Source organism: Panicum virgatum, chromosome 9N (assembly GCF_016808335.1).
Source record: "Panicum virgatum strain AP13 chromosome 9N, P.virgatum_v5, whole genome shotgun sequence".
NCBI classification, from domain to species: domain Eukaryota; kingdom Viridiplantae; phylum Streptophyta; class Magnoliopsida; order Poales; family Poaceae; genus Panicum; species Panicum virgatum.
This window is the reverse complement of record NC_053153.1, coordinates 64,582,230-64,595,108: the sequence shown is the minus strand read 5'-3', so window position 1 is coordinate 64,595,108 and position 12,879 is coordinate 64,582,230. Positions and strand designations below refer to the sequence as shown.

The 12,879-nt window shown below is 48.2% G+C and overlaps 2 protein-coding genes across 2 annotated transcripts; one reads left to right on the top strand and one right to left on the bottom strand.

Annotated features, from left to right (window-relative positions):
* Nucleotides 1-104: 104 nt before the first annotated feature.
* On the bottom strand, nucleotides 105-6,048 carry LOC120692257 (Fanconi anemia group I protein homolog). Its single transcript, XM_039975517.1, has 13 exons — nucleotides 5,225-6,048; nucleotides 5,063-5,144; nucleotides 4,777-4,968; nucleotides 4,600-4,664; nucleotides 4,330-4,489; nucleotides 4,011-4,250; nucleotides 3,802-3,918; nucleotides 3,472-3,660; nucleotides 3,283-3,364; nucleotides 2,261-3,186; nucleotides 1,289-1,799; nucleotides 1,021-1,211; nucleotides 105-930 (listed from the first exon to the last, which is right to left on the bottom strand). Exons 1-13 carry the CDS (start codon nucleotides 5,983-5,985, stop codon nucleotides 418-420), a joined length of 4,029 nt encoding a protein of 1,342 aa, XP_039831451.1. The 5' UTR covers nucleotides 5,986-6,048; the 3' UTR covers nucleotides 105-417.
* Nucleotides 6,049-8,159: 2,111 nt separating this feature from the next.
* LOC120687551 (bidirectional sugar transporter SWEET16-like) lies at nucleotides 8,160-11,203 on the top strand. Its single transcript, XM_039969566.1, has 6 exons — nucleotides 8,160-8,481; nucleotides 8,656-8,692; nucleotides 8,824-9,034; nucleotides 9,145-9,306; nucleotides 10,198-10,317; nucleotides 10,426-11,203. The coding sequence occupies exons 1-6, from the start codon at nucleotides 8,445-8,447 to the stop codon at nucleotides 10,819-10,821; spliced, it is 963 nt and encodes a 320-aa protein (XP_039825500.1). The 5' UTR covers nucleotides 8,160-8,444; the 3' UTR covers nucleotides 10,822-11,203.
* The last annotated feature ends 1,676 nt before the right edge of the window (nucleotides 11,204-12,879 follow it).

Below are 12,879 nucleotides of genomic sequence, written 5' to 3'. Positions count from 1 at the left end.
TCAAAATATATAACTATTAATGAATGAATTAGTATGGTATAAATCATTGGAATAGCACGAACCGTCATGCTTAAATTCATAACAGCGATGTAACCTACAAAAACTGAAGTTAACATGAACTATGATGTAACTTTAAACACACGCACTCATACAGTACAACATGCGTACGCACACAGTTCTGAACTATGATGCAACTCCTAATGTTCAAAATCACAACGAAAATTGTAAAACCAAGGAAGCGTAAGCATCTACTCCTATTTTACATCTGTTCTCTGAAACGCCTATAATAGATATGATGAGTTTGATGAACCATAAAAACTTCTGCAAAACCATATATTTACATGTTATAACTGATATATCCTCCTTGGGTTGATGTTGCCTATATCACACGCTTTGAACTACTATCTACAGAAACCTCTATTCATCATCCGCTTCTTCATCAGAATCCTGTACTATTCGTTGTGTCTTCGCTCTCTTACTCCGAGCTAATATTTCTTTCTCTTCATCGGATTCAAACTCCTGGATGGCGCTACCACATGGAATGCTAGACCTAATGTTCTCATCAGCATTTGCTTCAACTGGAGCTTTCAGACTTCCTGCGTCCTCATGCTCACTTTCAGAAGCATTTTCGTCAGCATATGGTTCAACTGGAGTGTTTGGACCTCCTGCATCCTCATCAGGCTCATTGTCAGATGGTACACCATTGGCTGGAGTATGATCCTCTTCCTGTTCTCGTTCCTCAGATTTATCTTCTATTCGGAAATCTCTTGCTACGCTACGCTTGGCATATCTCAAAAGGTTAACCTTAGTGAGCTTGCTTAGCTGTATCAGATACTTCTCATAATCTTCAATCTGATAAATAAGATCAGGGATACATTTGCTCTCTCTTCTAATTTTAGCAAGGTTCACCTTTCTGGGTGTTTCCTGATTCTATGACACAAGAGGAAAGGAAAACAGAAAACAAGTTAAACCTCATAGAAGCCATGCGCATTAATAATGTGTTTATAAAATGAAAGAGACCTCTTGAACTGAAGACACGAAGTCATAAAGTTGGGAAGTGAGCATCCTGCAAGTTACTTCTGCTAGTTTCTGAAACTTGAGGCTTGGAATGGACTGTGCGTAGCCTTTAGGTGCAATCTGGGACTTTGACATGCGAGTTAAGAGCTTGTAGAACTTGGCAGTCAATTTCAGAAAGTGATCTGATTGAGTATCTGAGAATGCAAAGCTAAAATCAAGCCACGTGTAGAAATGGAACAAAATGGATGTTTTATGGTACCTCACAACCTACCCTTAAGGCTCATGTGTGCAAACGACGAGAGGGCATGAACTACTAATGTTGATCTTGTGTAAAGTGCTTCTTCCAAAGCCAACCTTTGTGTTCTTTCATCTGCTGGCTGATCTTCGTCGATATTAGCAGAACTGTAACCTAATGTAAGCATTGCTTTAAGCTTACCAAGACCCCAGTCCAATTCAGTAAGAGATAACTCCACCATCTGAAGACAGACAGCAGCAAGAGAGCTCTTTGTTTTACAGTTAACGATATGGAATGTATCAGAAGAATCTCTAGAAATGTCTTTTCCCGAATTCATTAATTTCTTCAACTCAGCGGCTATCTCACATACAAGAATCATGTCATCTGGAGCTGGTGTAAGATGGATAGCGAGTTTTACCACCTCCCGTGCCATACTGGGACTTTGCATGGATTTTTTTCTACATAGATCTGTAGCCCAATTTCCGAGAAGATGCCTTTGTTCAAGATGCAGTTTTCTTGATATACCCAAAATCAATTCAGTTACAACCTACAGAAATGAAGAACTTTAGTATATCTACAAAAGGAACAGTTAAGTCAAATAATTTATAGTCTTTTTCATGATACTCGACTTAAAGATAGTTTATTCTAAACAGAAACACAAACATATTCCACGGTACAACAAATAAAAGGCAAGTTAAGAGATCAAAGTTCTATCAGCCTCTTCTTTTGTTCCTTTAACATTCTTTCTTGAAAATATATTGATTTTGATTTTTGAGGTAGCTGGTGACCCCAAACGTAAGCAGGTATTTGTGAAATTAGGTGCATGAGCCAATGTGCAGATATCAATAATAAATAGATAATAAAGAAGCATCAGTGTGCTGCCATGCGGTGTCCACTGTCTTTGCTTTGCTGATTAAGAGAAGCTGATCATCCTGATTCTACATGGAATCCAGTAAAATCTCAAACCATCCACTGTTGCTTTGCAGGCCAGATTGCAAATAATTTTACCTCGGATTCACGTAAAAGTGATTGAGAAAGAACTCGAGCATATAACATCTTCAATATGTTCAGAAGCACATGAACATTTTTTGCGCTTTGATCTTCAACCATAGTGGTGTCATTCTTGTCAAGCTCGCCAGCCTCCATCATATCCTCTACATTTGGCGGAGCTGAAGATATTATAACCTCAATAATATCACTAGATTGATCTGATACACTTGGCTTAAGGAGTTCTTTTAGGCACGCCAAAGCCAAATATAACTGATCCTTTTTGCACTCAATGTTTTTCTTTCCTTGGGTCATGTTCCTCTTGGTTCCACCATTTTCTTGATTTGAATCTAACAGAAGATGCCATATGAGCTGCATTATTGGCTGCATTAGCTTTTTTAAGTTTTCATACAGCTTTATTCTGAAGTTGCCACAATCCATTGTGGCAAGTGATTTGAACAATTCAAGAAAGGCTTTCAGTACAAAAGAAACCAGATAGGAGCTCTGGTTTGATTTAGTTTGGCTAGGACGCTGACTGCAGTTGTTGTAGCTATCAGCATTGCACTGCTTGACACACATCACTGAAAGTTCATACAAACTCGAATCCACAAATTTACCCCTCTTTTCATGAAGTTTCTGCAAGGAAGCATTTGAATTCTCCTTGGGTTCATTGGTGTGCTTATCTATGGCATCACCTGCATTCCCTCTTTTCCGTGCAATCTTTTCCCTACAATTGCTTGTTTTTCTCTCAAAGCCACTGTGAGCATCGACAAGCTCCAGTATTTCCTTTTCTATCATTTCCTTTGATTCATCAGAGGCTTTCTCCAGTTTTGAAGCGACAAAATCAACAAAAACCTCAATGATTCCAAGCATAGCCAAGCTATTACAGTGAGCCATCTCAGATGGTGAAGCAAGAGATCCAGTATCTTGGCTTTGCCCTCGCTGGTCTGTCAGCATGTAGAAATTATAAGCATGAAACTATGTCCTCTTGAATAGCATCACTGAGCTCAAATTGATTTGCTTTATCTATTATGTATACAAACCTTCTGTGAGGGATATCCTCAAATACTTTTGGATGCTTGATAAAGCCTTCACAAACAAGTCACTTGATTGTGTTCGTCCAGCCTGAAAATAGCTTAGGTTATACAAACATAGAATAAAGACTACAATGAGGAGCATAATGTCAAAAGCTTTAGGTGTTCATCAACAGAACTCGGTGAGAAAAATCGAACCTCATTATCTTGTGAAGCAGCAAAACCAAAGCACTTGTATGCATAATGTGTTTGTTCACATTTACTATTTTGCTGAATTCGTAAAATTCTTGAGATACATGACAGCAGGCTATCCAAAGGTTCCACAAGACATAGTTTGGCATTCTCCAGTTTAAAGCACAAACTAATTTTAATAGGGCATTCTGCATCCTAAAGCAAGTCAGCAACAAGAACTCATGAGACCAACTTCATTTTGCAAGGATGCATTAAGATCTACAACATATTTGAGAAATAAGGGTCTACATCGACCATCAAACAGAATGGAAACAAGAGCCTGTCAAGGAGTGTTACCTCTGTGTAATAGTTTAGGAAGTGAGGCCAGAGGAAATCAAGTACATTGCCAGCAATAGCTGGATCAGATGTAACAATACGTACAAGACCCTCATACAAGACCTCTTTGACACTCGTCTGCAAGAGCAAAATAACTGTGCTAAGAACCATATGACGTACTAGAGATGAAGGATAAGAACAGTTGCATGGTAAAATGAAAGCAGTGATACCTGTTGTGAGAGACATCTCCGAAGCAATCCACTTAGTTCCTGAAAGAGACCCCTACCAAACTCTAGACGTGTTTCAGGCTGTTGGCTAGAGCTTGGTTGGCTGGATGAGTCTTCAAAAGGATTGGCTTTGTTTCTCCTGCTTTCTGCGATAATCAGTTCAACAATAGCATTTACAGCAGCAATTCGGACCATGTCCTCCTTCCTGAACATCGCCTTTCTCACAACCAGAATTATGTAATCCTGTAAAATTAAACTCTAGAGCAATCAAACAAAGCCTTTTACAACCGCAAAAACCCAGAATACTGTTAAGGTTGAAGACCTTCAGATCACGGCTGAACTTTGTGAGTGGCAAGATGCAAGTGATTAGACCAGTTGATATCTTGTCATTCATAAAAGAAAAATAATCAAGCAGCTCCTTCAAGTGTGCAATGTATTCCAGAATTGGAAATGGATGACCCCGAATCAAGCATCCAAGCAACCTGTAAAGGAAAGATGGTCAGACATTTCCTTGAAAAAGGTAAAATATACGGAATCGTAGACAATAACTTGTGTTTTGTAAATTTTAACTATGGTTGCTATCTTATTTGACCTGAGAACCGGTGCACTTTGCTGAGGCTTTGCCGATAGAATCCGTAACTTGCATTGTTCAATTATCTGATCTCAGGTAGAGAAAATTGAAACACGCTATGTCATATCATATCAAATGAAACAATTTGTAAATATGATCTGATTCATTGAAAAAAGGTCACAGTGTTTTGCTACATACCTCAGTCCGTGCCATTTCATGGATCTCAAACAATGAGCTGAGCATATTAATGCCTATTTCTTCAGTGCCCATAGCCCCTTTACCTAAGCCAGCTTCCTCTGTTCGATCACCATCCAGGACTTCTAACAGGAGAAACCCCACCTGAACAATGCTCGGCAAAACATGCTCCCTCCCAACAATGCTCTCATCGACCTGCATATAAGCACCAGTTTACACCCCAAAAGAACTACTGAACCCAAGCAGCCTTCACAATTGACATAGCAGGTACAAGATTTGAATCCCTCACAGCTTTCAGCAATCCCTTCTCGACACACTGCGTGCCCCGTGCCAATTCCTCTTTCATGCAATCCGGCAACCACTTGCACCGTCTGAGAGACACCCACCTCCAGTGAGAACACATTTGTAGAGGAAACAAGAGTAATAGGTACCATAATGAGCAATCCGTCACCTCGACATTCGGTAATCCCGGCGGGACACCGCGGCCGCATCCCGGAGCACACCCACGGCACCCTCATTGAACCTCCGCACCCGCGCCACGGACAGCAGCACGGCCACCGCGAATCCACTGAGAGCGCCCGCGGCGTCGGCCTTGACGGCGGCCAGGACCTCCCTCGCCAGCACGGGGTCCTGCTTGACCACGAAGGCGAAATTCAGGAGCACGGTTCCCTCGACCTGCCGCGCAATGGACGGCGGGGCGCGAACGCGGGCGCCGCGGCGGCCGCCGAAGAAGCGCAGGAGGCCCGCGAGGACGGCGCGCGGGTGGAGCGGCTTGGACGCGAGGAGGAGGAGCTGGTACGCGATGGCCGGGAGGTCCTGGGCATCGGCACTGGGGAGGAGGGAGAGGATCTTCCCGAGGAAGGCCGGGACGCGGTTGCGGTAGGCCGGCGGGAGGTCGCGGAGGAGGGAGGCGACGGCGAGGAGCGTGGCGGAGGGCCAGGTGGGCGCGGAGAGGAGGGAGGAGAGCGCGGCGGACGCGGCGGAGGGGGAGGGCGAGAGCGCGAGGATTGCGGGGAGGAGGGCGAGGTGGCCCGCGGGGGAGGCGGCGGAGAGCGTTGAGAGGATGTCGACGAGGGCGTCGGGCGGGAGCTCCGGGAGGTGGGCCGCCGCGGCGGAGGGGTCCCGGGAGGCCTGGCTGAGGACGGTCTCAGCGGTCGGCGGCGGCGGTTGCTGCGAGGAGGGCTGGCTGGCCGGGGCCGTGGTCGCCGCCATCGCCGGAGGATGGCAGCGGGCGGTTCGGATGCTCCGGCGGGAACCGAGGTGGGGTTTTCCCTCGCTTGCTTTTCCAGTTTTCCCGTTCGCGGGGGAGGGAGAGGCTTGCCTGACAAGCCGCTCGGCCGCTCCGTTGCCCGGGAAATGGGCTGGCCCATGTAGAATGTGGGCCTGGGCGTAGATATGTGGGGTCTTAACGGTCCGACCTTGATGCTTTTTCTTCGGGACATCGTCGTGAACACGAGTGCCAGTGTCACACTGTTTTTTCTCTCGTTCTGAGACGGAGGTCATCCGAAGGTTAAACTTGAGACCATATCATATTAAAAAAAATAGTATTTAGAAATATTAAATGAAATCTAATTATAAAAGTAATTGCAGAACTTCAAAATTAAACTACAAGACGAATCTAATGAGGTATATTAATCTACTGTAACATTATCGTAACAAATCATGAATTAATTAGACTCATTAGACTTGTCTCGCAAATTAACATCTATCTGATAAAAAGATTTTATTTGATAGTTGGTACTCCTAAATAATAAATTCTTTTGTGTGATAGGGGCTAAAGTTTAGCTCTGAAACAAACAGTCTGCAATAAAAGGAACTTAAAATTTGATTTAGGTAATTCAAAGATCAGACCCTAAAAAATTGGACTCTAATTAGATTAAGTTAAAAATATATAAAAATTAAATTGGATTGTGAAAAAACAGCTAGCAATCCGTTACCACCCTACCGGCGGGCGATGCATCACGAGTTGAGCATTACTGGCTTTGGGCAGCAGCCGAAGACACCAAAGCTCGCAGGGGCAAGGAAGAGTGAGCCGTGTAAACAGTCTAGACTACAGAAATGGAAGGGAATGTCACATCGGAGACTCGGAGTTGAGCAGAGACAATACCGGGGAGGCGTCCCACCCCGGTCACTGCAAAGTGCAAACGGAGCGTCTCCATCGAGCAGAGGCCAGAGGGCAGGTACTACTACTCGCAAACACTGCCGTGGGCCGTGGCTAGTTATTCGAGTGCCGTGTCGATCGCCGACGCCGACGACGAGTACGTGCCCAAGTGAAGCAGGGACACCGAGGCGCGGGGAAAGGCCCTGCCCGATAGATCCAACAGAGACGAGCTGAGAACACCGCCTCGACGGACGGCGATCTCCTCCTGCTTCCATCACCTGTGGTGTCATCCGCCGCGGCGCCGAGCGGAGGCAAGAAACAAAACAGAACAGCGAGAAACCGCTCGCCTGATACGCCGCGCCCTTCCATCCAACTGCCCTGGCCGCCTGGCCCTGCTCCGCTGCTCGCAGCCGCAACGAGGCACGCGGTGCTGCAGCTGCCGCACCAATCGCCGCGACGGCGATGTCACCAGCTTTTGTTTGTTTAGATGCATAAAATTTTAGCGGTAAAATATTGTAACACTTTCGTTTGTATTTAATAATTATTGTCTTGTCATGAGTTAACTAAAATCAAAAGATTGGTCTCATAAATAGATAAACTGTGTAATTGGTTATTTTATTTAACTGCATTTAATACTTCATGCATATATTTAAAAATTTGATGTGATAGAGAATCTTATAAAATTTTGAAATTTTAAAGGCATCTGAACAAGTAGCAGGTCTCGCTTTCTCCCCGACCAGCGGTCGCAAGAATTCCACCGATTCCCTTTTTTTTTTCTCTTACGCCGGGCCGCCAGCGCACGAGCTACCTCCGCGTCGCCACCAGCGCGGCGCGACGTGTCGGCTCTAGACCGCCTCACGGTGGCCTGCATGGCCATCGTGGTTGTCTCCATCTCCCCGTCCGGCCTCACCCCCCCCCCCCCCCCGGCCACGAGATCCGCCTCCACCGCGGGCCACGCGCGGGGCGTCGCTGTCCATCCATCGCCTTTCGGTTCGCTAAGCTCAGTCCGATCCGGCCTGTTCGTCTCAGCAGTGCTCCGATTCTACCCGGACACCGCGGCTCGCTTCGCCTCACCGGACGGCGTACCTGCCTGCTGCTCCTGAACCACGAGCCGGAGCCACCAGCATCGCGTCAGGCTACCAGCTGCGGCGGGGCACTCCACTCGTCCCCGCGGCTGACACGTATGAGCAGCGAACGAGCACGTGGTGGTTACCTTCCCGCGGAAAGCAGAGTCAGCCGTCGGTGCCCAAGTTTGGGAGCAGGTGAAAGTCCCGGGCGAGCGTTCGAGATGGATTTCGCCGCCCACGGCACGGGAGCCCGGGCGCCCCTTGGGTTGTGTCCGGCTGCCTGCCGGTTGGCCCCTCGCGGACACGCCTTTTCGCCGCAGAATCTCTCTGGAGCCTCCGGCGTGTAGAGCGCAACCGTGGAGGAGCGGTTACATATACCCTGAGCAAACCGTGGAGCGGTTGCACGTACCCTGGGCGCGCGGTGTCCGGCGTCGTCTTGGTCTTGGCGATCCTCGCGAACTTCTTCGTAGCCGTCCTAGCGGAAGAGCAAGGTCGGGGGCGCAATGGCCGCGGATCCGAGCTTCGTCGTCGGGATCATAGGTCAGTTCGTCCATCCTGGCCGAGCCATCGTGCTCTGGCTCTCTCCACTCGTCTCCTCCATTTTCTTTCTCCAACCGGATCGATCGCCGCGTTCTCTCCTCTGTTGGCACCAACCAGCAGTTCCGTTCCACTCTGACGCCTGATGGTATCCTTTCGTCCTGTGCTTCTTCGCAGGGAACGTGATCTCCATCCTCGTGTTCGCGTCGCCGATGTGAGTGGATTCCATGCGACTCTGTTCTACTATCTGTTCGTGCAAGATGCATGCTTCGAAGCAGCGTAGGGCTGACTCTGACGGGGGATTTCGCTTTTGTGTTTGGATGAAATGACATCGAAATCCTTCAGCGCGACGTTCCGGCGGATCGTGAGGAACGGGAGCACGGAGGACTTCCGGTGGCTGCCCTACGTCACCACCCTGCTCAGCACCTCGCTCTGGACCTTCTACGGCCTGCTCAAGCCCGGCGGCCTCCTCGTCGTCACCGTCAACGGCGCCGGCGCCGCGCTCGAGGCCGCCTACGTCACGCTCTACCTCATCTACGCGCCCAGGGAGACCAAGGCTCGTTTTCGTTTCATGCGCCCATCTCTCGTACCTTCCCTGACTGAACGGACGGCATGCATGGTGGCTTGGCTCTCTGACTGAACGTCTGCTTGTGGTTCCTCGACCAGGCGAAGATGGTGAAGCTGGTGCTGGCCGTGAACGTCGGCTTCCTCGCGGCGGTCGTCGCGGTGACGCTGGCGGCGCTGCACGGCCGCGTCCGGCTGCTCGCCGTGGGGGTGCTGTGCGCCGCGCTCACCATCGGGATGTACGCCGCACCGCTGGGCGCAATGGTCAGTTGCTCGGACTAAGATCACACTCCCCATCGCTTCCTGTCCAACTACGTACTACTCGATTGTGAAGCAGAGTATCATCGCACTAGCCAACTCCCTTTTACTAGTCAACTCGCGCTGGGCGAAAGCTTAGCTTTTAGCTGACGAGCAAGTTCGATGCTGCACGTCTGAACTTGTTTCACACTTTTGGTAGTAACGTGTTCCGGTGTCACTGTTTCTTTTGACTGGAGATGGCTCTCTCTCTCTCTCTCTCTCTCTCTCTTCACGTACTCTTGGTAGGAACTGCAAGCCCATCTTATCTCTGGTGAGTGACCTTTTCTAGAGCATGCGGCATGCCTACTACCTTAGAATGCTAAGATAAGCTTTCACCAAAATACCACTGAAACACTTGCACCGACTTTCCTGACCTGTCTGTCATTGGGGAGTGTTTGGTCCGATGTCATTCTCTTCGATTTATAGCCGCACCACAAGCAGTAATGCCTATCTATCACGAATTCAGACGTCCTTGACTCCTTGAACCTGACCACTTGATTAAATCCACATACCCACAAGGCCACATCCCCAACTCTTCCCATGTAGGACAGTAGCCAGTAGGAGTATGATCTGTCCAGTTTCCTTGATATGCCTTGGTAACTTTATGGGACCCGGAAATTCCACGGGCTCTCTCTGTGCCCAGCCGTACCGGATCACTGTAGCTTACCAACACCAATCTGTGCAGTAATGCATTGTGCAGCAGAGATTATTAGCAGACATACAGACTACAGAGTTGTGACTATCCAATGGCATGTGAAATTTACAGGGTAGTACGTAGTTTTTCAGTCGGATGCATGTCGCATAGGGGGGGGGGGGGGGAAACCGAACTGATCATGGCTTCGGGTGATGCGTGTGCAGCGGACAGTGGTGAAGACCCAGAGCGTGGAGTACATGCCCTTCTCCCTCTCCTTCTTCCTCTTCCTCAACGGCGGCGTCTGGAGCGTCTACTCCGTGCTCGTCAAGGACTACTTCATCGGCGTACGTGCGCATGCCGCATGCCATCGCCACCACCCCGTCTCGGTCCCTATTCACTGCATTTCCAGGGTCTGCAGCTAACACCTGAACCTGACACCGCGCTTCATGCAGATCCCCAACGCCATCGGCTTCATCCTGGGCACGGCGCAGCTGGGGCTGTACATGGCGTACCGGAAGGCGACGCCGCCGCCGCGCAAGGAGGACGACGGAGACAGCGACGTCGAGGCGGGGGACGAGGAGGAAGGGCTGGCGCAGCTGGTGACGGGGCAGGTGGAGATGGCGCAGCGGCGGGGGCGGCTGCACAAGGGGCTCAGCCTGCCCAAGCCGTCGGGCGCGCCGCAGCCGCCGCCGCGGGACGGGCTCGGGGGCATCATCAAGTCCCCGTCCGCCACCCCCGCCGAGCTGCACTCCGTCCTGCACCAGCACGGCCACGGCCACGGCCACGGGCGCGGCCACGGCCGGTTCGAGCCTGTCAAGAAGGACGACGACGTCGAGGCGGGCCAGTGATGTCGTCGGCGGTGGTGCCGGCGTTTCTGTGTGCGCAGAGGACGGGAACCGAATGGCCAGCGTGTGTGTGTGTATAGTAATTCCCTGGAGAAATTCAGATCAGTAGCTGTTGGAATGGAGTGAATTCGGGTGTCGTGAATTCGGCCAGCACATGAGAACTATTATTCTCCAGCAGCTCAATTAGTTTCTTTGCCTCAGCTGGAAATTCGGCCAGCACATGAGAACTATTATTCCTCAATCCTGACTTCTTGTTATTTATTTTTTCAAAAAGTCTCGTATGCACAGCAGCCTGGGCCTATTGCAATGCCTGGGCCGTCGCTAGGCGTGCGTGACATGGCCCGCTGATCTAACTTTGATTTTGAGCCCATGGAGATCGGAGATATTATAGGGGTCGTATAGTTGTGGCTATATTTTTCTGTACATTTGGTTCAATTTATTTTATTAAATTTACAATGAAATATATGTTGATAGGGGTAGTATAGTGTTCGCTATAATTTTCTGCAGATTTGGTTAAAGTTCACCATCTTTATTTTAAAATAAATTATTAATACGACATATATATAAATAGAAATGGAGTGGTTTTTTCTTAAACTTTAGGCAAACTTTATTGATTACCTAACACAGTTACATCGTTTACAAGCAAATGAAGGATAGAGGGAGGGGGCTCCTCAATCCAAACAAAAGAGCTCTTCTGCAGTACAGCTTGCCTAGCTAATTCATGGGCGACAGCATTACAAGATCTGTTACAATGACTAATGGAAATCTCCCAGAATTCCTTCCAAAGATCAACAATCTCATCCTAGATAGCCACTGCCGCGGTAGCCGAGAACCCACCATCATGCATCGTTTGAACCACTTCCATACAGTCGGATTGGATCTCAATTCGAGTACATCCAATCTGTTGTGCCAATAGAAGACCGTCCCTAAGGGCTGCAGCCTCGGACGACGCCGCATCCAAAACATGGGGTATGAAAACTATGTGACGCAGCTATGAAGCCACCTCCTGCGTCCCTTATGACAGCACCCGAACTTCTGCTCCTCTTATCTCATCAAAAGCACCATCAATGTTAATCATCATGTAACCCTCAGAGGGTTTTCTCCAACCTTGATTGATTACAACCCCCTTTTTCGACGCAACATAATAGTTTGATGTAACTGCTGTAATTGACATTGCCGATCTGGAAGGATTTTCGATCTCTTCCCCATGCACTAGTTGTCTCCTTTGCCACCATATATACCAACAGCCAGTGATTATTAGTTCAGCTCGCCCAACCTTGAGATCACTTTCCTCCCCGCCATTCCTGATAATTTCTTGTATAAGCACTGAACCTGATATGTCAATCATCAATAATCTCTCAATATATTGCCAGACACCCAGCAACCTCCATATCTCCCGTGCTCGGCTACAAGAGAAAAGGATGCGTCTTATGTCTTCCGCCTCCGTCTGACACACCGGACAGTTTACCACATTTATGATGTGTTTATTCACCAAGATAACATGGCATGGAATACACCCATGGAGGGCACGCCATGCAAAATTTTTAATCTTACCCGGACTTGACAGCTTCCATAGTTTCTTCCATAGTGTTTGTGAGTTTGAAGCCCCTGCTTCTACTATGTTACTTCTAGATTCAAATTTGTGTGACCACTGACAATGATATGCTGATTTTACAGTAAATAGGCCGTTCCGATTTTGGTTCCAGGCAATAAGATCTTCCCGCCCATCATAAATAGGAATTTGCAGGATACGGTGTACATCAACTGGCCAGAATAGAGACCTGATCATCTCCTCATCCCATCTCCCATCAATCGGATTAATAAGTTCATCAACAGTTGAAATCACAATATTACCTCTTGGGGTAAGAACCTTCAAATTATGACTTCCAGGAATCCATCTATCTTCCCATATATTAATTTGAGTGTCATCACCCACCCGCCATATATAACCTCGCTTGAAACACTCCAAGCCTGCTAAAATGCTTTGCCAAGTAAACGAGCTCCCACTCTTCAGCTTAGCTTGAAGGAGTTTACCATCAGGATAATACTTAGCTTTCAACA